The 27,018-nt window shown below is 40.1% G+C and overlaps 1 protein-coding gene across 1 annotated transcript in view; it reads left to right on the top strand.

Annotated features, from left to right (window-relative positions):
* LOC124601606 (splicing factor 3B subunit 2) overlaps positions 1 to 27,018 on the top strand; it is a 99,831-nt gene that overhangs the window by 53,054 nt on the left and 19,759 nt on the right. The window contains exons 6-9 of the mRNA XM_047136257.1: positions 3,498 to 3,705; positions 13,157 to 13,363; positions 13,571 to 13,773; positions 23,701 to 24,055. Of these exons, the coding sequence (XP_046992213.1) occupies positions 3,498 to 3,705; positions 13,157 to 13,363; positions 13,571 to 13,773; positions 23,701 to 24,055 (973 nt within the window). The remainder of the gene's footprint in view (positions 1 to 3,497; positions 3,706 to 13,156; positions 13,364 to 13,570; positions 13,774 to 23,700; positions 24,056 to 27,018) is intronic.

The raw sequence follows: 27,018 nt of genomic DNA, 5'->3' as shown, positions 1-27,018 counted from the left end.
GTTTTCCACGACATTAAAAACCCACTGACTTCGCATTACGTCTCTAAAATTCAAAAATTTCAAACTATTTCATAACAAACAGCTAATTTCATGTTGTTTGCTGTGTTATTGTTTAGACAAAATTTTCCTCTCCCTAACAAGGTAACAACTCTAGTAGAATGATTTATGGATAGCCAAATGTGGACACGGTTGTCGCCAATTGTCACTTTACACAGAATGATGAGTCCAGCCTCAGTGGCGAGAGAGAGTGGTCATGTGTATGAGTTGTGCATGTGCCTTTTTTTTTTTTTTTGTGTGTGTGTGTGTTGTGTGTGTGTGTGTGTGTGTGTGTGTGTGTGTGTGTGTGTGTGCGTGTGTGTCTTCTATTTTAGAAGAAGGCTTTTTGGCGGAAGCTCAAATATATAGCAGTCCTTTTGTTGTGCCTGTCTGCGACTCTAGATCTCCTCTATATGGAGAGTAGCAGTTCATACTTTTCATAATATTATCATTATTCTATCACAGATTTTCTGTTTTACAATATAATAATTTTATTATAATGCCCTAGTCAGATATTTTTATTCAAGTGCAGCTATTTATTTCTTTGCTGAATTGTTAATATATTCAGTTTTGTTTTCAAATTATTCATTTATTGCAAATTTCTTTTACTTTCTTTTGATTGAATGCAAATTATTTCCAGCTAGATTTACAGAATAAAATAATGTGGTTGAAATAAAATACATTCAGTGTCTCAGAATTTTCTTCCAATGATATCTACAAGAGTCATTCAAAAAGAAATGAACTGGAGGTTGCAAAATCAACACAGCTGAAGGGATCGTAATGCCATTTCCTATGGAAGAAGGTGTAGTCCCGATCAGTGCACTGAGGTCCCAAAGTAACCACTAAGAGGACATGCACATGCATCCATGTGCCCATTACACTTAGTCATTCTGAAAATGATGAATTGAGATTTTAAAAGAAGAGCAAAGGGGTGTGGTGCATTTCGTGACAGCGGAAGGAGTGTGGAGATGGAAATTCATTGAAGAATGGCACAAGTGTCAGGAGCACACTGCATATCCATTGCAATTTCAGTGCTGAATCGGACCTCTGCAGCTGCCATCATAACACGCAGGTCTTCAGTAATGAGGGCATCCACCTGCTGGACAATGTTATTGACAAGAAATATGGCGTTCCAGATCATATGTGTTGATCCAATGATCAACCCTTCGTTGAATTGCTTGTGCCGCACCTTGACTCTTGTACTTCTCCCACTGTGTTTCACACTGCACCCCCTGACTGTTCTTTTAAAGCCTCCATGTCTCCATTTTCACCAGAACTGAATGCAATAAATGGTTGTTTCATTAGGTGGGTGGGCTCACACCTGTCCCTCTGGTGGAGGGTTTTGGGCTTCAGCACTCTTTGTAGGGACCGTATGTTCTTCTGTAAGCAGTAGCATCATGATCCTTTCAGTGGTTCTCATTTTATAGCCTCTGGTTCCTCTCTTTTTGAATGTCCCTTTTTTATTTATTATTTCAACAAAGTGCATTGAGGCCTTTCAGCAAGGTGGCTACCAACTTGCAGTCTCTGCCTGTCGTGTAATATTTTGCTATGACAGGCAGTGCAGAGATCCATGTCAAATGGAAAAAGACAATACTGCATCGACACAATCCCCATTAACTCTATGTGAAACAAAGAAAGAAACACATTTCTGTGAATATATTAAAATATAAAAAATTATCGATCAAACTCAAGTTGGAAAAAACAGCATTGTTAGTGGCAGTGTTTGTGACACTGTAGACTATCTCTCTTGTGGTATTGGACACTCCAAATCCAATTATTATTTAGTGTTCACCCTTCTCACACTGAAAGAAGCTATATATGGTAACTTTCTTGGTGTACTCCCTCTTCTGGTCAGTTTATTTCTTCCTCCAAAATTCTCACATTACCAGTGATCAGACGTTCTAATAGCCATGTAACTTTTTTTTTTAATTTCATCGTTATGCTTGAAACATTTTCTTTGCCAGGATCGTCATCAGTATTTTTACATCCTGAGCCCGAGACTTGTTGATGCTTTACAACCTTTCAGATTTTCCAAGATGTGGGCTTGGCTTCATGTCCAACATGTGACTTGGAGAACCAGGTAATTTTAATCAAAGGTTTTGTTCTCTAGCCTTTGGTGACACACACCTGGCTTCACGTTGCTAGTTTTGGCCCACTTTAAGTATTTTATTCCCGGGTGTCCAACATGCCTCTAAATGCTACCTGGGGAGACATTCAGTGGGAGACTAGCATTCCATACTGGAGACAGTTACAAGGAAACTGATTTACTGCTTAAGAATCTGTTGTTTGTATCCACAGAAGATGTTCATAGCATAAAGTAAACTAACACTGGAAGAACATTAATTTGATTTACCCTTATAAGGTGAAAATAGGTCCAACTAAAATACTAAATTCTACCTTTTGCCTACTCATTTGTTCTCTTTGTGCTTGTTCTTTTTGTTTCAAATGGGCCGATTTCTTTATTGCCAGACATGCTCTTACATTTTGTCTTTTAGTTTACCACCTGGCAAACAAAGATAATGCGGTGTTTCTCATTGCTTCTTTGTTTTTTCATTTATTTTAATATAATAAAGTGGAGTGAGGATACCATCTACTCCTGGTTGTGGCTGTCTACTAACAGACCATGGTGAGTAGCATTACAATACTCCACTTCCCTTGAAGAGGATGATACCATGTTGTCACAGTCTTGTAAACTCTATATGAAACAGAAAAACATGTGAATATATTGAAATAAAACCAATGCAAATACAGTGAAATCTTCTTTTCTTTTTCTTTTGCCTTTGTCCCACATCAGTGCAGGGTCGGCATGATTATTAACGGATTTGGTATGGTTAATTTTAGCGGTTGCAGGATGCTCTTCCCATTGCTACTCTATTACCCCCCCCCCCCCCTTTCTCCCTTTCCCTCCAGCCCTCCGCAGGACAGAATATGTGTACTCCAATTGTCTGCATGAAATGTTATTCGACTGAAAGTTAACGAAACTTTTCTAAAGTTTGTGAATTGTGTAATTGATGTGGGACTTGGGTACCATCCTGATATTCACCTAGTGGGATCTGCGAAACAGGCTAAAAACCACGTGCAGTCTATCCAGCACACCCACCCCCATTGTTAGTCTGCCAGGTGAATTCGATCTGGCGCTGGCGGAACACTTACGGCTGTCTGGGTGGATAATGCAAATACATTGAAATATAAATCTATTGATCTTTATGGATGTCACTGGGGCGAGAAAGACTTCAGTGTTAATGAAAGCCACTTGCAGAGGCTTCAAAGGTATTCACCGTAGGTTTAATGTTTGTCAGTATCATGCTTCTGTTTATGTGTTAATACCTGTAGAAATATTGTCAAATGTAAGAGCAACAGAATTGAATACCTTCTACTCTGGGATGATATTGACATATTCACTTTTTAGTGGCTTAATTACATCTGAATAGAATAATTTGAATTTATTTCCCTTCTTTCAGATACATACAGGAAACTTTAGGGCTGAATGAACTTGATCCAATGTATCGTCAGTTTGCTCGCATTTTTGAAACATTCCGCATATCAGAACCTGAGAAAGTGGAAGAGATGCCACAACAGGTGCAGAAAGAACCAGTAAAGGAACCCGATTTGAAAAAAGTGCCAAAATTAGAAGAAGACTTTGATGATGATGCGGAAGAGGAAGAAGAGGTAACTGCTACATCTCATATTACTTTATATTGTAAATAGTGTCATGAATGTAATTTAGCTGGCAGTGTCATTTAGTGTTGAAGGAGACATAGTTATATGCTGAGTCAGTATTGCAGTGGTAAATTCATGAATAAAAAGTTCTCGCTTTACTTGTCACAGCAGACTTGGATAAAATTCTAAGCGTTTGACGATTTCCTCCATCATCGTTAGGGGCTAAGTCTGACTGTCATGAAAATACTGAGGCTCCCACATTCATGTCAGAGCGTGCTATATGTTTGGCTGGATTATGCCACAGAGTTAGTGCATGCTGAGGTAGTGCACTTTGTGTCCAAAGATTATGTTTAGACTTGTAGTCCAGTTTCACCTGTAGCACCATCTTTTACATTAGGTGGTAAACTGTGAGAAATCTTCCTCTGTGTTCTCTCTCTATCAGGAGCAAGCATTGATAAGTGCATAGCCAGCGTATCTCTTAAAGTTGATATCGGTTATACTAAGTTCAACTATTTCCCTGATCACAGAGCCGCGATAGTTCAATGCACGATCAAGACTCCTCATTTGTCGAAACAGAATGTGGTGTTTATTTAACAGGCGGTGCTCAGCCACTGTTGCTTTTTCGAAATTCCTATATTTAAGGTGACACCGATGCTCTAATAATTGATTGGCAACAGTCCTTATAGACTGCTCCACGTAACTGCAACTATAGAGTCCTAAACAGCTAAAGAAACAGATCTGTCCTTTGGTGTGAGAATACCAGTGATTTATAATATTTCTTGCAAATGTGGAAACAGCTACATGGGGCAGTCTGTAAAGACTGTTGCTGATTGCTCTGTAGAGTATAAATGTCAACTTAAAGAAGGGAATTTCAAAAAAATCAGCACTACCCAAGCACAGCTTGTTAAATATAGACCACATTTTGTTTGAACAAATGAGAATTCTTGCTCACACATTGAACTGTCGGGACTCTGTGATCAAGGAAGTAGTAGAAATCAGACTAAACTATGAAAAGGACAGGTTGCTACTCACCATATAGTGGAGACGTTTAGTAGCAGGCAGGCACAACAAAAAGACTGCTAAACCAGTAAGCTTTTGGCCGAAAGGCCTTCTTCTGAAATAGTTCACACACACACACACACACACACACACACACACACACACACACACACATAAAGTTCACTTTCATGCAAACACAGCTGACGCACATTTGAACACTGTCTCTGGCCACTGAGGCAAAAGCGCATGATTGGAGAGGCAGTCTGGGTGGAGGGGGTAAGGAGGACACTGAGGTGGGGAGGGGGAGGGATAGCAGGGTAGCTTGTAGAGCATACAGGGACTTAGTGAGGAGAGAGTAGGGAAACTAGGTGCAGGCTGGAGGTTGGGTGAGGGAGTGGATCAGAAAAGGAAACAAGCAAAATGACTGCAGCTGTGTTGGTGGAATAGAAGGCTGTGTAGTGCTGGAACAAGGACAGGTGGGTGAAGGAGAATGAGTAACAAAGGTTGGGGTTGGGGCCAGGATGGTTATTGGAAGATATATTATACTGCAGGAAGTGTTCCCACCTGCATGATTTACAAAAGTTGGTGCCGACTGTGAAGCAGTCATTGTAGTGAATAGCATTGTGTTGGGCAGCAAACTCAACTACTGGGTCGTCCAGCTGTTTCTTGGCAACAGTTTCTCGGTGGCCATTCATGTGGACAGCCAGCTTGTTGGTTGTCATGCCGATGTAGAACACAGCACAGTGGTAGCAGCTTAGCTTGTAGATTACATGACTGCTTTCACTGGTAGCCCTGTCTTTGATGGGATTGGTGATGCTTGTGACCAGACTCGAGCAGGTGGTGGTGCGAAGATGTATGGTACAGATCTTGCATCTAGCTCTATTACAGGGGTATGAGCCATTAGGCAAGGGGCTGGTAGCAGGGTTGGAGTAGGGATGGACGAGTATATTGTATAGTTTTGATGGGCAGTGGAACACCACTGTGGAGGGGTAGGAAGAATGGTGGGTAGGACATTAGTCATTTCAGACCACGATGAGAGATAGTTGAAATGCTGGCGGAGAATGTGATTCAGTTGCTCCAGTACTGGGTGGTACTGAGCACGAGCGAAATGCTCTTCGTGACCAGACAGTAAGACTTTTGGAGGTGGTGGGTGACTGGAAAGATTGGAGAGATAAGGCACAGGAGAGCTGTTTCTGTTCAGGGTTGGGAGGGCGATTTCTGTCTGTGAAGTCCTCAGTAAGACTCGTGGAATATTACAAGAGGGACTGCTTGTCACTGAGGATGTGACAGCCATGGGTGGCTGTGTTGTATGGAAGTTACTTCTTGGTGTGGAATGGGTGGTAGCTGCTGAAGTGCAGGTATTCTAGGTTTGATATGGATGGAGGTACTGATCTAGCTATTTTTGAGGTGAAGGTACACTTTGAGGAAGGTGGCTAGTTGGGTTGAGGACGACCAAATGAAGTGAATGAGAGAGAAGTTGTTGAAGTCATTAGGAATGTGGATAGGGTGTCATCAATAAATGTAAACCAGGTTTGGGATTCTGAGTGGTTAGGAAGGATTCCTCTAGATGGCCCATGAATAGGTTGGCATAAGATGGTGCCATGTGGGTGCCCATTGCTGTACCACGGATTTTTTTTGCAGGTGATTCCTTCAAAGGTGTCATAATAATCAGGAAGGAGGTTGTATGTTTGGAATTTGTCAGACATTTGGACAGGTAGTGTTCGACAGTGGCAAGGGCTTGGGTGTTAGGGATGTTAGTGGAAAAAGAGAGGTGGCATCAATAATCAACAATGACAAGCAGGGCACCATGTGGTAAAGGAACTGTGGAGAGCTACTGTAGGAAATGATTGGCGAATTTGTTGGGTCTGTGAGAGCAGAGATTCTCTTGGTGGGGGCACAGTAACCGGCCACTTTGACAAGTCTGGGTGGATGGGTAGGAGTGCAGGAATGGTAGGCGTGAGGAGAGGTATAGACTCTGGGAAGAGGTTCCGGGATGGGCCTAAGAATTTGACGAGAGACTGGAGATCCTGCTGGATTTCTGGAATGGTGTCACAGTGGTAGGGTTTGTAGATTGACAAATCTTACAACTGGCAAAGTCCTTCTGCCAAGTAATCCTTGCAGTTCAAAACCACAGTGGTGGAGCCTTTGTCAGCAGATAGTACCTTATAATCTTACTAATTGATGACAAAGGCTCCATTTTGATGCATATTATACACATATAGCACACATAAACTACTGAATATGCAAGCAGGTGTCCAATGTGTAACTTTTACCAAATTTCATTGTATTTCGCATTTATTTATTATCCCTTTTAAATCACATAGTAACTTGAATGACACTATTCTAGTACTCGTTTTGCACACTTGTGTTATCAGTTATGGTTCTTGTATTCTGTGAGTTCTTAAAGAGTGGTCTTCAGAATCTTCACAGTTATCTGTCCTACATGTGCCAGTAATCAAACTGGGAACTGCCTCTGGAAAGTCAAAATAATTATTGAAACTTTTCTATTGTCTCTAATTACTAAAAATATAATTCAAAGTGTACAACTGCTAATACTTACGGTAATGAAAGCAATTTAGTTGGGGAGGTTTCACACTTGGTAATAAATTATCTCACTAAGTTCATTCCTAAACTTCTGAACTAGTCTTTCTTCTGACAAAGACAGGCAGAAGCTGCTGTGGCAGCTTCTGCATTTCTGTCGTCAATGAAATTTTGGATTACCACTGTATCGAGGGACTGAAATGTGGTTCAGTTACCTGTGAACATAACAAAGCAGTTAGAATCCATAATCTAAAGATGAACTCTCACTGTATGGCAATTTATGTTATTACAATGAAAAGAATACCTCTAACTGCATACGGGCATCGATATAAGTCAATGGGGACAGTTGAAAATGTGTGCCCCGACCGGCAGATGCTCTATCCATCTGAGCCACCAAGGACACAGAGGATAGTGTGACTGCAGGGCCTTATCTCTGGCACGCCTCCCGTGAGACCCACATTCCCAATTTATTGTCCCGCACTATATTCATAGTGCCCCTGCCCGTTATACTCATTACTGGCGGCTTTTTGCTGATTCCCGTAAGAGTTCGGGCACTGTTTGTGCATCCGCACAGAAGATGATGATCAAATGGCCGGTGAGCCTTAATTATATATATGAAGATGGTATCTGTTATGATTCTCACTTTTCACAGTTGTTCTATAAATCCAATATTAAAGCGAAAGGAAGAACAAATGTGAACAGGGTGTATACGGCCTGAGAGATCCGGGAAAAACCCAGGAATTTTTTCATCCGGGAGAACACCGGGAAAAAATCAGAAATTTTTTAGAATTCTGGGAATTTTTCATTGTTGTAGTTTCCAGTTAAATTTTCGTAATTTTGACTGGTAAGAACAGATACTCTAACAAAGGATATTACTATATCCCGCTACTGCAGAATAATACTGCAGCAATAAAAGATGAACAAGAGAAAAAAACGAAAATAGAACTTAAATTGCAAAGGAAATGTGCCATATATAACAACAAAACACAGTACCCATACAAGTGTCTGCCAGCAGCAAAATGTGTCAAAGACTTTAGGAAGACTGTGCAATGCTTCATAATAACAAATTGCCTCCAATGAACGTGACGTCACAACTGTTTACAATAGATGCGTTATAGCAGTTACGAGCAAGCTCATGCACATGCGCAGTTGAGTCGCGTATCTTCTCCCGCTACAAAAATGTGGCTGTTGGCTGTATTAGCAGTCAAAGTAAGAACCTAGATGCTATTGGGAAAAATTTTACTGGCGCGCCCAAGCTGCCAGCCTCAAACATGTATGCGCAGAATCTAGGGTGGCAAGTGGCAATTTGGGGGGGGGGGGGGGGGGGGGGAAGCAGGGGTGCATATTCATATTCTTGGAGAAAAAAACCGTGTGTCACAAAGTGCCTAGCATCCAGTACACGTTGGTCTATCGGTTATTCCGGTTATTCGTATGATTTTCAACGCATCCATGTTGGTTTTTTAACATTCTTTAACACCTTCTAAGTTGATTTCTGAATGAATCATAAGTTGATTTTTGAATGCGTGCATAGTATACGTGATGTCTGTAGGGGGAATTCTCATCGTATCTAGAAATAAACTTTCCTGCAGACAAAGGGAGAAGGGGCTATGCAAGCTGAGCGGAATAAAGCTGAACAGATAAATGTCAATCGCAGTCTGATTACGTGGTTGATTGGGTTTGCGAATGGTCAGAGTTGTTATATTTACTAGCAAAATCCATAGATTCAGACTACAAGAGTGGAAATAAACGACTAACAGGAATAATAGGTAAGAAAGATTATGTATTATCTTCTCGGTGTATACAAGAAAATGAAATTTTGACAGAAAATTTTTGGCCAGATCGCTACACTAATAAGGGCCAGTTGTACGGTCCCAGGCTAGCAGCCGTTTAAGTTCTGTTCTTGAAGTAGCACGGAAAATGCGTTGTATGAACATGTAACAACGCCTAGCCGGAGAATACTTGCGGGATAACGAAACCAATGATTCTGACAGGGTTAGTGAAATTAACCGGCAAATAAGTTTTGACAATGGCAGGAATAGTTATAGAATTAGTGATAAGATTGTTTGTTAGAATGAGGAAGGAGAAAAAACGGGATGGGGACATCACACAAATTATGGAAGAATATAACAATTCCAAATGTATATTTGTGCTTAAAAAGAATAAATAGTGGCAAGAAAAATGGTGCCCTGTCTAATTGTGAACTGCTGAAATTTGACGAGTTCTGTGCAATTGAAGTACTCTACGAAAAGACAATTCCTAATGCTTCATGAAACGGGCAACTCAGTTGTGGCTTCTTTGAAATTTGCGATTTTCTGCTGTCGAGCAACTTCATGTTCTTTAACTTCAATCATTTCTGCATTGACGGGTAAACACTTTGTTGCTACTCCCTAATGAAATCATCCAGCCCAACTTCTAACCTGTAATAGTGCCCACATTTTGGTATAGAAAATGTTTCTGTGTTGCAGGAACAAGCTAAAAGTTGTTCCTTTTGCTGTCTTCCCTGTCTCACATTGCTCTTGTTTATCCTGTATTGTTGACCTGCAGCATGATTTGATGTTTTCTCGGCAAGAGAAACCACTCATCTTTTAAACTTCGTGGTATAGTGAACACACTTCATCATGGTAGACTAAAACCTAGCACTTAAGAAAAATGCTAAAATAGACTGAAACAAAGGGTGAAAACATAACGTACTCTAATGTTTCTGTCTTAAAGTGTGAGTGTGAATCTTGGTTCTTTCAGTTTATTTGCCCCAAACCACATTCCACTTCTTTGTGAGGTGACTTGCTTGGAATTTGCAGCCACTCTTCTTTACTGGATAGCCGGCTGCTGGGAACCCTCTTGACTTCTTCTCCGTCCAATAACGCTAGGTACAGGAATTTTTAGACTCTGTCTACTTATGAAATAAGTAGACATACAAACATTGCTTTTCGTCCATTAACGATGTATTTGACTTTCATACACAATAAAACTCTCACTTTCAACATAAATATATCACTTCCGGTAAGTATCTCGTATAGTCGAACATCAGAAACAAATTGAATTACAGTTAAAAGGAAGTTGGCTTTGATACCATAACTTTTCTTAACATAAATCAGAAAATAAGTCTTGCCTATAGCAAGGTCACGTCAAGAGTTTCCAAGACTTCTTTTTCAACTGTCTTTGTTTTAATAACAATAGTCAATGATCCAATAAGCACAGAGCTGCATATAAACTCCATGGTTCTTCCTTACGCACTCACTAAAACATCTATGGATTGCCTGACAGGTACTTCTCGGTGCCGTTCGTCCGCCACATCTACTTTCTTCCCGCGACTGATGTTAAACCTGCACACACAAACGTGACGCGTAGTAGGTAGGATTCTACCATCCCACTCTCGTATCCAGAATATCGTGTGTTCGAGATGGTAGAAGTCTGAGTGGTTCTAGAATTTACACAGAAATTCTTGAATCACTACAGTACCACCCACAAACATCATAGAAAGCACTACTCTCATTGACCCAGAGATCGCTGGATGAAACACAAATGAAGCGGGGTGAGGTATTTGCAGTGGAAAAGTTTCACCCATTGCATGCAGCATAGATAACATGTGATTCATATTGAGAGTCTGTTGTAGTAGATATGTCTCGTGGATGTAACAAGATTTCATAAAAGTTCATTTATAAGGACCCTCATATTCAAATGTGGAACTTATTGTACTCATAAATATGAAATTAAATGAATGCATTGAAACACTTATTGTTAAGTCACGAATATTCGCAACATAGAGAAATGGCTTGATGTATATGGGTATGTGCCGACAGCATCTGAATGGAGTTGGAGCTGTCGAAATGTAAACTGTACACCCCATGCTTGCCAACATCTGCAAGTTTCTTAAAAATGTCCATTTTGGTGACACGTATGTAAAGAGATTTATTTTATTGGCCATGAGTATTCAAAAAAACTACTAAATGCAAATATGAGCAATATTAAATTTGAATTTAACCCTGTGGCGCATAGTGTCCACTATAGTGGACAGCTGTTAATGGTGGCTTCTTTGGCATTTTCAATCAGTCCTGAGGCTGCAAATGCACACAGTTCACTGCAGTGGGGACTCCCTACTGGTGTTGTGTCCTGCATGCATTTGCAGCCTCATGACTGATTGAAAACGCCAGAGAATTGACCATTAAAAGTTGTCCACTGCAGTGAAATTCATGCACCACAGGGTTAATTAATATTTAGTACTTGAAACACTAACACAATGACTTCTCTGGCAAAATAACTTCTATTACGATTTCTAATGGCATTTTTCAGAACTTCCTCAGGTTTTGTCTCAGAACCTAAGCTGCAGGTGCATTTTTGGACCACAAAAATTGGAAAAAAAAGGTCACCTAATGTTTGTGTAAATATGGTACTCTACATGCCTCTGCGAAATGCATGACAGATAGGAGATCAGACATTTATGTTAATAAGCTTCTGTATTCACCTGAACTACAAGAATGGTTTCAGCATTTTTCTTCAGACATTTGAAATGAGTGAGTGCTTCAATCATAAGCTGTTTTGAAACAATTTGTCATGAAAATACAATCTGTGCTGAATCAGAAATAAGTTTTCTGTCTCTTTTTAATCATTTTTGTAAGTACTGAAAATTTCCTGGAGTACAAACCATACATCAGGAAGCTTGGCATTGCATTTTGCTTCTGTGAAAGATCAAACGGTCAGTGTGTTTTGGCATTTGAGCAGATGTAATTTACAGTTTTTAGAACTAACTGCATAACCTGTAACATTATAAATAACTCCTATGTACAATGTATAAAAATTGCTTGTGTACAGCATTGACAAGTCTACGATATCTGCACTAGAAATTGACAAGGGCCACATACAGCTTATGAGCCTGAATTAATTTCCTGTTATTACAGCATTACTTTGTTTTGTGTACATTAAGAGTCTATATCAAGGTCAGATGTCAACTGGTAGTTCACTCTTTTAATGTCTCATACTGGGCTATGATTTTACCTGATGGTAAAAATATTGAACCATATTAGTTAAAATGGGGAAGACAGAAGTGTACGCACAAACCAAACTAGACCTTTGGCATGAAGGAATCATAAAAATTGGTCCTAAAATCAGCAACATCATGAGGGTTGATTTGGTGTCAAGTAGGACCTCTCCGACAATCCATCCAAGAACAACAGGTGAGGAGATAGATATGTTCAACAATCTCTAATGCTTGGGTAGCATCATTTCTGTAGTCAGTACCATACATCAAGAGAATGGAAACAGAATTTTCAAAAAGTTTCTAAATTCTATACTTGGAAACAGAATATTTTGATATACTTTCTAAGTTCAGCCTATACAAGACTTGTCTCCTACCAATATTACCACACGGAGGACTAGAAGCCATAACTGTACCAAATAAGAACTGTCTCCAGACAACAAAAATGAAGTTCCATCCTACAGAAAACAATATTAGATAAAATAAGCAATGAAAAATCCAACAACAGCTTCTGTTTGACAAAAGTTTCTTGGAGAACCTTGAATTGAAGTGATCGCAGTTTTACTGTCTATCATGCAAGGAAGATGGGACCTCACAGAACTCCAAAGGTTTACTTTGATCAAAATTTTCCAGGGAAGAGACAAAGAAGGAGGTCTTAGTACAGCTGAGAGTAGTAGTTCTCATGAGCCTCAAGTATGCCATATAGTATGGCGTGATTAACAGTGAACAATGTTCCAAATCCTTGTGTATGTTTTTCTGGACGTAAGTAAGAGAGATTCTGTCACATTTGACAGATTCATATTTGCACTAATAGTATAGTTAAGTTTGTATTATATTGCCATTAACCATACTGGTTTCTCTAGATTTCTCTCTCCCAGATTTGAAATATTTCCTGATTTTAACAATAATTTACTGGAAGTAAATAATTTACTGTTTTGCATTTTTTAGAAGAAGGAAGAGGAGAAAACAAAGCTTTCAAAGCGTAAAATGAAGAAACTGACAAGGCTCAGTGTTGCAGAGTTGAAACAACTTGTCAGTAGACCAGATGTTGTTGAAATGCATGATGTTACTGCCAGAGATCCCAAACTACTTGTTCAGTTAAAAGCTCACCGTAATACTGTTCCTGTTCCAAGACATTGGTGCTTTAAGAGGAAGGTAAACACAACAGCTTTAGGTCTGTCATTGCAGACAAATTGGCTTTGTATTTCTCAGTTTGCTACGGTATGTTGTTGTTGTTATTATTGTTGTCATTATTTTTATTAATATCATCATCATCGTCGTCGTTGTCATCGTCATCACCACCACCTTCACAAACATTTTTTCTCCTTGTAAGTCTGACCTTTTTGCCAAAATCATTTTCAGTATTTACAAGGTAAAAGAGGGATAGAAAAGCCACCTTTTGATCTGCCAGACTTCATAAAAAAGACAGGAATTATGGAGATGCGTGCAGCGTTACAGGAGAAGGAAGACCAACGAACACTGAAAGCAAAAATGAGAGAACGTGCCCGTCCAAAGCTTGGAAAAATTGATATTGACTACCAAAAACTCCATGATGCATTTTTTAAGTAAGTAGTAGTCCTATCTTGTTTTGATTAGTGTGAGCTGTTGACATTTCTGAACTTTGAATACAGTATTTAACAAAATAAAGCCTGATAAAAGGGGTGAAGATGAATTGGAAATAACATTGGTTTGTAGCCTATTTCAAATTGGAGAACGTATTTCTTAGCCATCTCCTGAATCAACAGCTCATGCAGAGTTATTTATTGAAATAAGTGCTTTTGTAGTCATTGTAATTTAAATCCATAAGATGTCATCCTAACTTTGCTGTTGCACACTTGCTAGTGACTTAAGTTTATTGACACCAGTGTTGGACTCCATTCCAAACATGCGGTTATTATAGCACATTTGCTAATGACTTGTATTAACCTTGGGGCACTCTGGACAGTTTTCTTCAGTGCTGATATTAATCAGTCAACTCATAAAAATATTGGGAGTAACAAATTGTCGGGATCAGCATATCTTGACCTTATAATCTTACCTGCTGACCAATGCGTACCACTGTGCTTATGAACCAAAGATTACCTGGCAAAAGGGCTCTGCCAGCTGTTGGACATGTCTGCCTGCAAGCACTGCTACAGTGATCCCATTCCAGAAATCCAGCTGGATCTACAATCTTTCCTCAAATCTATAAGTCCATCCCGTAACCTCTCCCTTGAACCTATCCCCCTCCTCACCAAAGTCACTCCTCACATTCTATCTTATGCATGATTCCTAAAGTACATAAAACCTGTCACACAGCACACACCATTGTGGCTGAATATAATGCATCCAGAGAGAGAATCTGTGCCCTTGTGGACCAACACCTTCAGCTTATTAACTGCTCCTTTACCACGCCATACGCTGCTCATCACTGTTGATACCACTCCTCTCTTAACCAACGTCCCCAATGCCTATAGCCTTGCCACCATTGAACACTATCTTTCTAACACCCACCTTATTCCAAACCTACTACGTACCTGGTCATGATGACCAACTATATCCTGAGCAAAAATTACTTCACTGAAAGTATCACCTACAAACAGACACATGGTATAGCAATGTGCACTCCATTGCACCATCCTGTACCAACCTACTCATGGGCCATCAAAAGGAATCGCAGACCCCTCACCTGGTTCAGATTCATTGATGACATCTTCCTGATCTGGATGGTCCTCCTCAGACCAACAAGCCACTTTCCTTTATGTCAACCTCAGCCTCATGGATGGCTCCATGAGTATATGCATCCACATCAGACCTACATACCACCAACACCTCTACTTTGATAAGTGCCACCCACTCCACACCAAGCAGTCCCTGCTGTTCAGCCTAGCAACCTGTGGTTGTCACACATGTAGTCCTTCTCAAAATATGCCAAGGATCTCACTGAGACCTTTTGCAGGTGGAATCACCCTCCCAATCTTCTCCAGAAACAAATCTCTTCCCAAGCTTTGACTCCCCAGTCACCTACCAGCCCCCACATACCTATTGATCAGCTACAAATGAGCACCCGCCCCTCCAACCTCCACATAACTCATTAACACCCAGGGCTGGAGCAACTGTATTATGTTTTCCATCAAGGTTGCAGTTACCTCTCATCATTACCCTAAATGGGAAATATCATCCCCATTCCCCCCCCCCACAATGGTACCCCGCCATCCACCCTGCGTACACAGCATCCTCGTCCATCCCTATTCCACCCCTGCTGTTAACCCCTTGCCCAATAACTCACATTCCTGTAATAGATCTAGATACAAGATTTGTCCCCTACATGCTCTCGCTACCACCTATTCCAGTCCTGTCAAAGGCACCTCCTACCCTATCAAAGGCAGGACCACCTCTGAAAACAGCCATCTACTATCTTAGCCTCTACATGGTGATGTCCGCTACAAGCTCTCTGTCTATATGAATGGCCACTGCCAAGGTGTGGCCAAGAGACAGCTGGACCACCCAGTTGCTAAGCATGCTGCCCGACTTGATGTGCTTGACATTGACAACTGCCTCACAATCTCTACCCTTTGAATTCTTCCCACCACTACTAGCTTCTCTGCACTGCAAAGATGGGAACTGTACGTGCGACATAGCCTGCTCTCACATAACCCCCCTCCCGACCTCAACCTATGCTAGCCACTGACCTCCATGATCTTCACCTGCCTCTATACCCTTCCCTACTCTCACGGCAGCCTCAAACGTGTCTTCTATCACATCAGCACACCTGCATAGTCCTATCACCTGCTCTGCTTCTCCCCTTCTCCATTCCCCCCCCTTTTGCACACACAGCACAGCTGCACCTAGCAACTTGTCTCCACCACATCCCTGAACACTCCCACAGGCTACGCTGTAGCACCTTCCCTCTTTCCTACCCTTCTATCCCTCAGCCTCCCTGCCTCACATGTTTTCTGTGCTCCCACTACCTACACCACCCCAGCTTAGATGGCTGCTTACCACATTTGCAGTCATGCTTTAGTGCCCAGAGATGACAGTGACTGTGTGTGTGTGTGTGTGTGTGTGTGTGTGTGTGTGTGTGTGCACATCAGATGAAGTATTTAGTCCAGTAGATAAGACAAATATCAAGAAGTCTTCTTTCATTGTGCTCATCTGCCACTCAGTGCCTCATCTGCCACTCAGTGCTACCTCATCTGGCAAGTAACAATCTCTGGTTGTTCCATTCTATTTTAGTTTTATCCATCTATGGCTATATATTAGGTTGGTGCATATGTTCATAGGTAGGGTGTACACGACCCGGGAGATCCAAGAAAAACCCACAAATTTTTTCATCCGAGAGAAAACTGGGAAAAACCCGAGAATTGTTTAGAATTCCTGGAATTTTTCATTGTTTTTGTTTTCAGTTAAATTTTTGTAATGTTGACTTGTAAGAACCAATATTTTAACAAAGGATATTACTGTATTCCCGCTGCCTCAGAATAATACTGCAGCAATAAAACATGAACGAGAGAAAAAATGAAAATAAAACTTAAATTGCAAAGGAAATGCACCATATACAACAAAAAAAACAGTGTGCATACAAGTGTCTGCCAACAGCAAAATGTGTCAAAGGCTTTAGGAAGACAATGCAATGCTTTGTAACAACAAATTGCCTCCGATGGGCATGAAGTCACAACTGTTTACATCAGATTTGTTTTAGCAGCTACGAGCAGGATCATGTGCATGTGCAGTTGTGTAGTACCTTCTCCTGCTTGTGGCTACAGAAATGTGGCTGTTGGCTGTGTAAGCAGTTGCAGCAAGCAGCTAGATGCTACCTGGAAAAAATTTGCTGGTGCGCCCGAGTTGCCAGATTCATGCATGCACAGCAGGCCTGGATCTAGAAGGGGGGGAGAGGAGGGGTGGCAGATTCATTTTCTTCAGGAAAAAACCCTTGTTTCGCAAAGCACCTAGCATCCAGTGCACGTTGGTCTATCAATTATTCATAAGACTTTCAAACTCATTCCTGTCGATTTTTGAACACATTATAAGTTGATTTCTGAATGAATTATAAGTTGATTTGTGAATGCGTGGATAGTGCACGTGACGTCTCTGTCAAGGGAATCCTCGTCGCATCTAGAAACTAACTTCCCTGCAGACAAAAGGGGCTATACGAACTGAGCGGAGTAAAGCTGAACGAATAAATGACAACTGCTGTCTCATTATGCGGTTGACTGGGTTTTGCGAATGATGGGTGTTGTTATAATTACTAGCGAAATCCATAGATTCAGACTACCAGAGTGGAAATAAACGACTAACAGGGATAACAAGTAAGAGCGATTACGTATTATCTTCTCAGTGTATCCAAGAAAATGAAATTTTGACAGAATAGTTTTGGCCAGATCACTATACTAGTAAGGGCCAGTTGCATGGTTCCCGGCTAGCAGCCACTTTAAGTTCTGTTCTGGAAGTAGCGCGGAAAATGCGTTGTATGAACATGTAACAATGCCTAGCCGGAGAATACTAGCGGGACAACTAAACCGGTGATTCTGGCAGAGTTAGTGAAGTTAAGTGGCGAATAAGTTTTGACATTGGCAGAAATAGTTATAGAATTAGTGATGACAAGACTATTTGTTAGAACGTGGAAGGACAAGACACGGAGACATCACACAAATTGTGGAAGAATATGATGGTTCCAAATCTGTATAAAAATTTCATACTACTACTTTTTTATCTCATACTTGAGAAACTGGAGCGTATGAATGAATTGTGAAACTATTTCCTAACATTAAACTTTTTGCTTGTAATGGGCCTGATATTGGTACTTCGTGAATTATATTCTGTCGTGTTATAAAAATGACCATTTGTGCCAAAACAGTCTCGTTTATGTGGTGTTTTTTACAATTGCTGCAGTATTAGAAAGACCAATTTAGTCTTATCTAGTAGACAGTGACAAGACGTAATCAGATCGAGATACCACACCAGTCTTGGATCCTATTTCTATTAACAGCTTTTTCTGTATTACGCAGCAACATTTCAATTTTTCATGTAGCAAAACGTTTGACAATTTTTGATGAGGTAATAGGTTCTTTCACAGAAAGGAAAGCACACTATGTAAAGCTGTAGGAAGATTAGAGAACAAAAATTATAGGAGCTAAGGATTGAAGAATTGTGTACTGTCTTGCTTGTCTCTTGTCTTTACTGGTTTTATGTATCCTATGTTTAATTTTATGCCGCCCAAAGCACCAAGCTGTTAGCTAATAGGGAATAAAGAGTGCAAATTTCCTGCAGAGGGGGGAAGGATGTCAAACCGACCTCCTGGAAGCAGGAGAGACACCACAGGACATTTTAATTTCCACTGTCCTGAATATAGTTTGATGACATCCATTACAAGATATTCACGTTTCAATTCCACAGAGCGACGTGCGATAGAAGAATGCTGTGTGAAGAGACATGGCACTGCACTTTGGCACACTTAAGACCAAATAACATGTCTTACATTTTCTTGAATACATATGTTTCATGCATGAGACTCTTCAGAAAGATATGCGCTACAAAATGAATGTGTTTTTTTTTCATCCTATCTCAAATGCTCGAGGAAGGGAAGAGGGGGGGGTTGCGCCACTATTTAGTATTGCCCCCGGTCGGAAATGTTGCACATCTGGGGCTGATGCGCAGAGCAGTCTGAGTTATAATGGGGAAGTGGGTAGCCTCCGCATGACCCGTGTTTACATTTAGTGATTTTACTGTGTCCTCTTTGTTTACTGCTCTTACGTGAAATGAAAACAAAATGATTTCTGTGGCCGGGAGCTATCAGTTGAATACATTCACATAATTACAGAAGGTTAAGATATGTTATTAGTTTCAGATTTTATTTTATTTACATCTTTCTGACACTCAAGCATTAATTGCCTTGCAGAACAATGAAGTTATTTTTGTCGGTTTGCTAAAGAAACTTTCTTTTATTAATCTTTTCCACTGGGGCAGTCAATATGTTTGAAACGAAGTGTTTAATTCTACACTATTGGCTAGTTTAAACTGTTCGCTGCATTTCAAGTGCATGTTTACATCTTCTAGCACGTGTGGCTTTAGGCCATAATAAAGAACCAAACATGAGATAACACAGTATTTGTACGCCAAGAAAATTTACATCCCGAAAACCACATTGAAAAGCATAATATCAGGTCCAGGCCTTCACTGGGAATCTGGACATACGAATGTGCACTTTAAATGTGCACATTTTAGTATGGGTCATGAAATTCAGATGCTCTTGGGGTATCCTCTGATGTCTTGTTTCTTTTGACATTATGTAAGATCTTTTAATGCTTTACTTGTGCGAACATACAGGCCTCCTACGTCATCATTGCTATGCAAGCACGGTGGCGCCTGTCATCTTGCGCTCTCTGCAACTGCTGAAACAAACCTATTTCTAACAGGTCGCAGGAAAATATTTGCGAATAATGGTTTGAAAAGCGTTACTTTCAAAGTAAATTTCCTTTTACGCAAGTTGAACTATGTGCGAGGATGTATGATGAATTTCTTAAATCACAGAGCCTTTGACTCTCATTTAAAAATCAACTCATTGATGACGAGCCATTTAGGTGAATTTCGAGCCCAGAAGATCAGACATTCATGTCGTTATTAATTATGTGATATATCTTAAAAGTATAATATGCCCATAAAAGACCAACATAATATGTGAAAGCTTAGGTTCTCTTGCAGCATGTTAACCTTAGAGACCAATATTATATGTGAAAGCTTTGCTTTTTTTGTAGCAACTCTATGTATAATAATTAAACCATTAACTTTTCCTGTTTGTGTGCCCGTGCTACTTAACAGTGATATTGCTACTCGCTGACTACATCAAGTGTCCTAAGCTCTGAATATCCGCTGTCATCGGCTGGCGAGATCACGTGACATGAGCTATGACTCCTTACAAAAGCGCAAGTAATATGCCGTGTTTGGTGGAATTTGAATATATACTTTCGTAATACGAAAATATGTCGTGTACATGTTTCTGTAAGTTAAAGATCTTTCCAAAGTGTGGTTTTTCCCTGAGTTTCTTTTTCTAAAGCACCAGGAAATTCAACACCCGTGTACAAAACCATAACTATTCAAAGGACTGATAAATTACACAGTTCCGAGAGAAAATATACTGTCAGTTAACAGGGAAAAAGTATGTTTTCACCAGGGAGAAAGTGTGTTTTTAATCAGGGAATCTGGGAGAAATCCAGGAATTTTTTTTTTACTTGTCCACGTATAGAACCTGATAGGGTTTTTGTTTTGCATGTTGGTGTACCAGTTGCTATGGTTTTATTTATCCAATGACCATTTTTCATTTGTTGTTCATGGTTGCTATTTGTGTGTACATGTTTTCATTTTCATTTGGAGATGTGAGTGTAGCTGTGGATGCTAGAAAATGGAGTGTCAGGTGGAGAAATTATTACAGTTCCGACGCATACTTCTGTTTGAGTTCAACAGAGGGGTGATAGCAGCAGAGGCAGCCAGAAACATTTGCACCATCTATAGGCATAATGCCACTGACTGAGTATGGCAAGAAAATAGCTTTCTTTTTTAGGGAGGATTGTTTTGACGGTACTGCCTCTCCACTTTCGGAAAGACCTTCGGGATTTGATGATCATTTAAACACATTAACCCACAATGATCTATGTAACTCGAGAACTGGCAAATGTGATGAATTGTGATCATTCCACCATCATGCGACATTTGCATGCAATGGGGAAGGTTCAGAAATTGGGTGTATGGCTATTGCAAGCCCTAAGCCAAAATCACAAAAATTAGCAAGTGGTTTTTGAGAATCTCTGCATAGTCTTCACCAATTGCCTTGTGAACAACACCAACTATTCCTATACTCTATTGCTACTGGTGACAAGAAATGGTGTTGTTATGCTGCCATAAGAAAAAGAAAAAAAATTGTTGAGCCTAAACAAAGCAGCAAATCCCCGTACAAAGACATGCATGCATCAACAAAAGATAATGTTGTGCATCAGTGGAACAGTGATGGTGTGGCGTACTACAAATCACTTCCTGGAGGTGTAACTATGACTGATGACATTGCCAACAACTGAGACATCGTGTAGATGCAACCCAAGAACAATGAAGGCTGTATGGAGTGATGCTACTCCACAATAATGCCCACTTGCATTCTGCTAGTCAACAAAAAAACACTATGTGGGAGTTGGTTTCACAAGTCATTATGTACCCACTTTATTTACCTGATCTTGCCTCCTCAGATTTTCACCTTTTCCCCTCTCTCTCAAACATCCTTCAAGGAACTTCCTTTTTGGATGAAAATGCACTCCGAACATGGTTTGACAAGTTCTTTGTCTCAAAACCATGCAATTTCTACAGTTACATAATCAAAAAAGTTAAGTTAGCATAGGTAAATTGTTGTAAATAGTGAAGGAGACTGTCTCTGTTATGTGTATCTTTTGTCTTCATCAAACTAATGGAAAAATGCTACTAAGTTATGCACCAACCCAATATTTCATCTTAATTATCCAACTTTTCTCCTTTTGGTTTCATTACTTCAGTTGTTAATTTTAACTTACAATAGCCCCATTTGACAGTTAACTTCACCACCCAATTACTTGATTCCAAACCCGGTATCTGCTTAGTAATATTACTCAACAAACCCTCAAAGTTATCTACTTTCATATTGAGGACTTTGATGTTTTCATAAAAAAATACGTAATGTTTTAATTGTGATATCTAAGGGTGATACACAATTCTACTGCCATGTGCCATTAATTCATATTAGTATGGGACAACTGCACTTAACTGTATAATTTAGTGCAGTCACAAGTCACACAGATTAGACCAGCTGTAAGTGGCAGAGTACCAACTGCCACAGATCCTGGCAGCATCAGAATTCACCATTTCAACTGACTTACCCACAGATGCCTCTCCAAAATAGTGGAAATTTTACTTCTTGCTTTCTACAGGCTGTTAGTAAATGCTTTTCACCACCAAATTGCGCTGATTCCTATTTTCTAATTATTAGCAGTGCAAATTGCTCCAATATTGCCTTGGCTCACTGTAAGTTCCAAGTGGCAGGCATTGGACTTCATTGTGATGTACAAGTTCTTTACTTTACAGGTTCATGAGTTAGTTTCTCATTAATTCATAATTTTGTCTAAATGTTGGAAAATCCACACCTTAATAAAATATTTTTGTCTACATGGCAGCATGAAGTTGGGATGTGAGTGTTTTCATAAATATTGCTATTGTCACATCATCAAAATCTTATGTCAATTGAAAGTACATCTGTTTATCAGTAGTCCAATACATACTTGAACATTAAAAAGATTTTGTTGTAAAACTATTTCTATGAAGGCCATCAAGAAAGTAACAGACTTTTCATATAAAAAATTAACAATGTGAATAAAATTTTACTATATATATGATTTTATAGGTACATTCTTAAGCTGTTTTTCTACATAATTGCCATTCAGATTGAGGCAACTGTCATACTGTGGCATGAGTTTTTCAGTACCATCTCTGTAGAAATATGCCATCTGCCATTGCAACCACTGGTTTGTACTGGCATGCAGTTCAGCATCAGTATCAAAGCATTGTGTAGTAAGCCATGTCTTTATTGGTGGGAAGAGGTGGTAGTCACTTAGCGGCAAATCCAGTCTGTATGGTGGATGATCAAACAACTCCCATCCAAAACCTCATAGGAGCCCTCAGGTAATATCAGACATTTGCTGTTGTGAAAAACAAAAATTTTTTGCACTAAGTTTTCCCCAACACGTGTTTTATGTCATCTGCCTTAACTTTGTCAGTGCTTGACATTTGGTTTGCAGTTTTTTACCAACAAAACACTAATCTCACACCTTACAAGTGGCAGAATTTTCTATTGCAGTGCACACTTTAACACATCACAGAAACCAAAGCAGCTGAGACACAGACCACACTCTGCTGTCACTAGATGCATACTGAATGTAGACATTATGGCACCAAGGAGGCAGCTGTAGCCCTGCCCATTGTTGCAATAGATCAAACTGTTTGCTATTTTCTGGCTAGCCCTCGTATTTTGACAACATAATGCATTAACAGAACATATTGTCCATTCAGTATTTCTTGTTTCTTGCTAATTATGAGTGGTAGGTTTCTGGAATGCTTATAGTGGTCAGCTCTGATGCTGCTGTGCTAACTTTAGATGGCCCACTCTCAGTTGTATTTGACTGACCATCACCACCCATGCTCATTCATGGCTCACTGGGAGCAACATAAAGTGCAACAGAGTATCTCTTCTTTTAAAAACTGTTAACAGTAACATTACAAAACATCTGATTATCCCATTAAACCTCACCACACTTGTTCAAAGTTGAGGCTAAGAGGGTTGGTCTCTCACAGTACATACAAAAAGGACTAACTTAAGTTCAAACTGACAATGTTTATGTTAAAAAAAAATAACTTTACTGTTTAAAAAAAATTTGTAATTAATGACTTAAAACTGTTCTACTTGAAATGATTCAGAATTTTGTGTAATTTCTTTCCTCCTACAGATGGCAAACGAAACCTAGGATGTCAATCCACGGAGACTTATATTATGAGGGTAAGGAGTTTGAAACACGTCTGAAAGAAAAAAAACCAGGTGACTTGAGTGAAGAGCTACGAACAGCATTGGGCATGCCTGTAGGCCCTAACGCTCACAAAGTTCCACCTCCTTGGCTCATTGCTATGCAAAGATATGGACCACCACCATCGTATCCCAACCTCAAGATACCAGGCTTAAATGCTCCTATACCGGATGGATGTTCCTTTGGTTACCACGCAGGTGGTTGGGGAAAACCCCCTGTTGATGAATCGGGAAGGCCTCTTTATGGAGACGTTTTTGGTGTTCAGAGTCAGGATTCGCAGGTACATCAATGACAATATTGTATTTTCTTTCTGTAATGTGCAACTGTTTATTTTACAAATGTAAGTGTATAATAGGCTTTTAAGTAATGATTTTGAATATTGTATACATCATAAGATATAAAAACCAAAGTAAACAATTATTGATAATATAATATAAACAGATAGATAAAAATCTACTCACCAAGTAGCGACAGGGGAACACTCACACAAAAGGACTTAACTATTACAAGCTTTTGGGGGCAGTGGCTCCTTCGTCTGGCGGAAGAGTTGAAGGGGAAGGGAGAGAGGTGAAGGAAAGAGATTGAAGGGGTTTAGGGAAAGGGGTACAGTTCAAAAAAGTCACCCAGAACCCCGGGTCAGGGGAGACTTACTGGACAGGATGAGAAGGAAAGACTGATTGTTGGGGACTGCACTGGGCGAGATTTGAAAACCTGAGAGCTTAGAGGTGGAAGACAGGGTAATATGCAAGACAGGGATTGCTACTAAAACATCATGCACAAGTTAATAAGACTGAGAAGTTAAGTGCATTGTATGTAACAGAGGTGGGGGGAGGGGGGGGGGGGGGAGAAGAGTCAGAATATGAAAGATGTAGGGTACTAAAATGAAGTGAAGAAAGGAGTAGTTATTCTGAATAAATGCAGAGACGGAAGAAATTAATGTAAATTAATATCAGGTGGGTGGTGAGAACTAAGGACGTGTGCTAGTTCCCATCTGTGGAGTTCTGCGAAACTGTTGTGTGGAAGAAGAATTCAGATGGTGCTTGTGGTGAAACAGGCACCAAGGTCATGAATGTCACATTGTAGAACTCGCTCTGCAACGGGATATTATGTAAATAATGGATTTCAGCTATCAGTCGTCCTTTTTGAATTTTATTGGCAGATCTAGGTTTCAACTAGAAACTAGCCATTCTCAGTGCACTATCATTTTTGATCAATGCATGTAATGCCTGTTGGTCGGGCTTCATCCACAGTTCAATGAACTGTGGATCAAATCTAGATCTGCCAATAAAATTTAAAAAGGAGGACTGATAGCTGAAATCTATTATTTACAAGTCAATAACAGTCGCTGCGTGCAACAGCCTTCTGAATGGAAGGTAACCTGACAAGGGGATATTATGTGTTGCCTGTATACACCCTCTGCCTGTGCCCATTCATCCTGACTTATAACTGGATGGTAGTCATGCCGATGCAAAAGGCCGAACAGTGTTTGCATAACAGCTGATGTATGGCGTGTCATTTCACAGGTGCCTCTCCCTTTGATAGTATATGTTTTGCCAGTTACAAGGCTGGAATAGGTGGTGGTAGGAGGGTGCATAGGGTAAGTAATGCAGCAGTAACAGGCACAGGGTTAGAAGCCTTAGGGTAGGTTGTTGCAGAGATTGGGAGGGTGACGAAAAGGTATTCCAAGTGTGGTGTACAAAATCTCAGACAGAATGGATGGGCATGATTTTAGGAAGTAATGGCCTTGTTGAAGTAGCTGATTTGATACATTCAACGCCAGAATAATACTGGGTGACAAGTGATGTGCTCTGAAGTTGCTTTTTGGAGGGATCAGCAGTACCAGAATTGGCTGTTATGGCATGGGAAATCTGCTTGTGAACCAGGCTGCAGGGATAACTACATCCAGTGAAGGCTGAAATGAGAGTGGTAGTTTATTGCTGTAAAGAGTCTTTATCTAAACAAATATGTTTGCCTCGAATGCCAAGGCTGAATAGGAGGGAACGTATGACATGGAATGGATGAGAACTGTCAAAATGTGAGTATTGTTGTTTCTTAATAGGTTTGGTGTGGATGGAAGTGTGTAGCTGGCCTTCGGTGAGGATGAGATATAAAGATATAAAGAGTAATTTAACTTACTGAAAACTTAGTCATATCATCTTCCATACGACTCTGCCAATGGATAAAAGCTGGCTTCAGAAAGTGGTAATCTCAAATACCAACTTAGCTGTAAATTTTGCGCAGCTTTCTATGTGGGTGTGACAACCAATCAGTTTTCAATCAAAAGTATGAAGACTGCCAAATTGTAACCAAGAGCAAAGCTGACTGCCAAGTAGTGCAGCCTACTGCAGAGTACAACGTACTTGGCTTCAGTGTTTGCTTCACAACCCATGGTATTCGGATTTTCTCCCCCAGTATCAGCTTCTCCGAATCACATAGATGGTAACTGTCCTCGTGACATGCTTTGATCCTACCAGCCATTTGACCATAATCTCCTCTAACTCTTATTGCACGCCTATGTCCTCACCTGTCGTCTGTCTTTGTGCCTTCTGTTTGCTGCATCAACCTACTCTCACAGTTTCATCTTTGTGATCTACCCACTCCGCATCCCAACACTTTCATTTCATCTCTCTCTCTCTCTCTCTCTCTCTCTCTCTCTCTCTCTGTGTGTGTGTGTGTGTGTGTGTGTGTGTGTGTGTGTGTGTGTGTGTGTTATTTGAAATAGCTCCAAAGAAGGGCACTGTTAAAATAAAAATGAAAACCCACAGGTTTCAACCTTTTATGTACCTGTTGATCAGTGTGAAGATTTTCATAAGTAGTAAAGTCAGTGTTCCAGAACCTTTGCCTTTTACTGGCATTTATTCAGTAATAAACTCATCGGCGAGTGATTATCTGACACCTAACACATTCGAACAGCTATAGTTCAACAAAATATTAATTTGCTGCCACACAACTCTTCGACAGATGATTACAAATGCTTTATTCATAGTCCAAAAATGCTGCACATCACTTGCTATTATTAACAACGTTATAATGGCTCTAAAGAACTCACTCATGACAGCTCTACCACAATTTGGATAAATGTTTCTTGGATTTATGACAAAGTCAAATTTGTTTGTGTAGTCAACTTTTCAACATCTCTGACATAATTTGACCAACTACATATTGCCTGCTGTTTACTGCATCATTAATGTAACAGATAGCTACTGATGATGGCAACAGAGGAAGTCCTTGAAAGCGTAAGTG

This window comes from Schistocerca americana, chromosome 1 (assembly GCF_021461395.2).
Source record: "Schistocerca americana isolate TAMUIC-IGC-003095 chromosome 1, iqSchAmer2.1, whole genome shotgun sequence".
NCBI lineage: Eukaryota > Metazoa > Arthropoda > Insecta > Orthoptera > Acrididae > Schistocerca > Schistocerca americana.
Note: the sequence above shows the minus strand (reverse complement) of the source record. Positions and strands in the feature narration are given on the sequence as shown.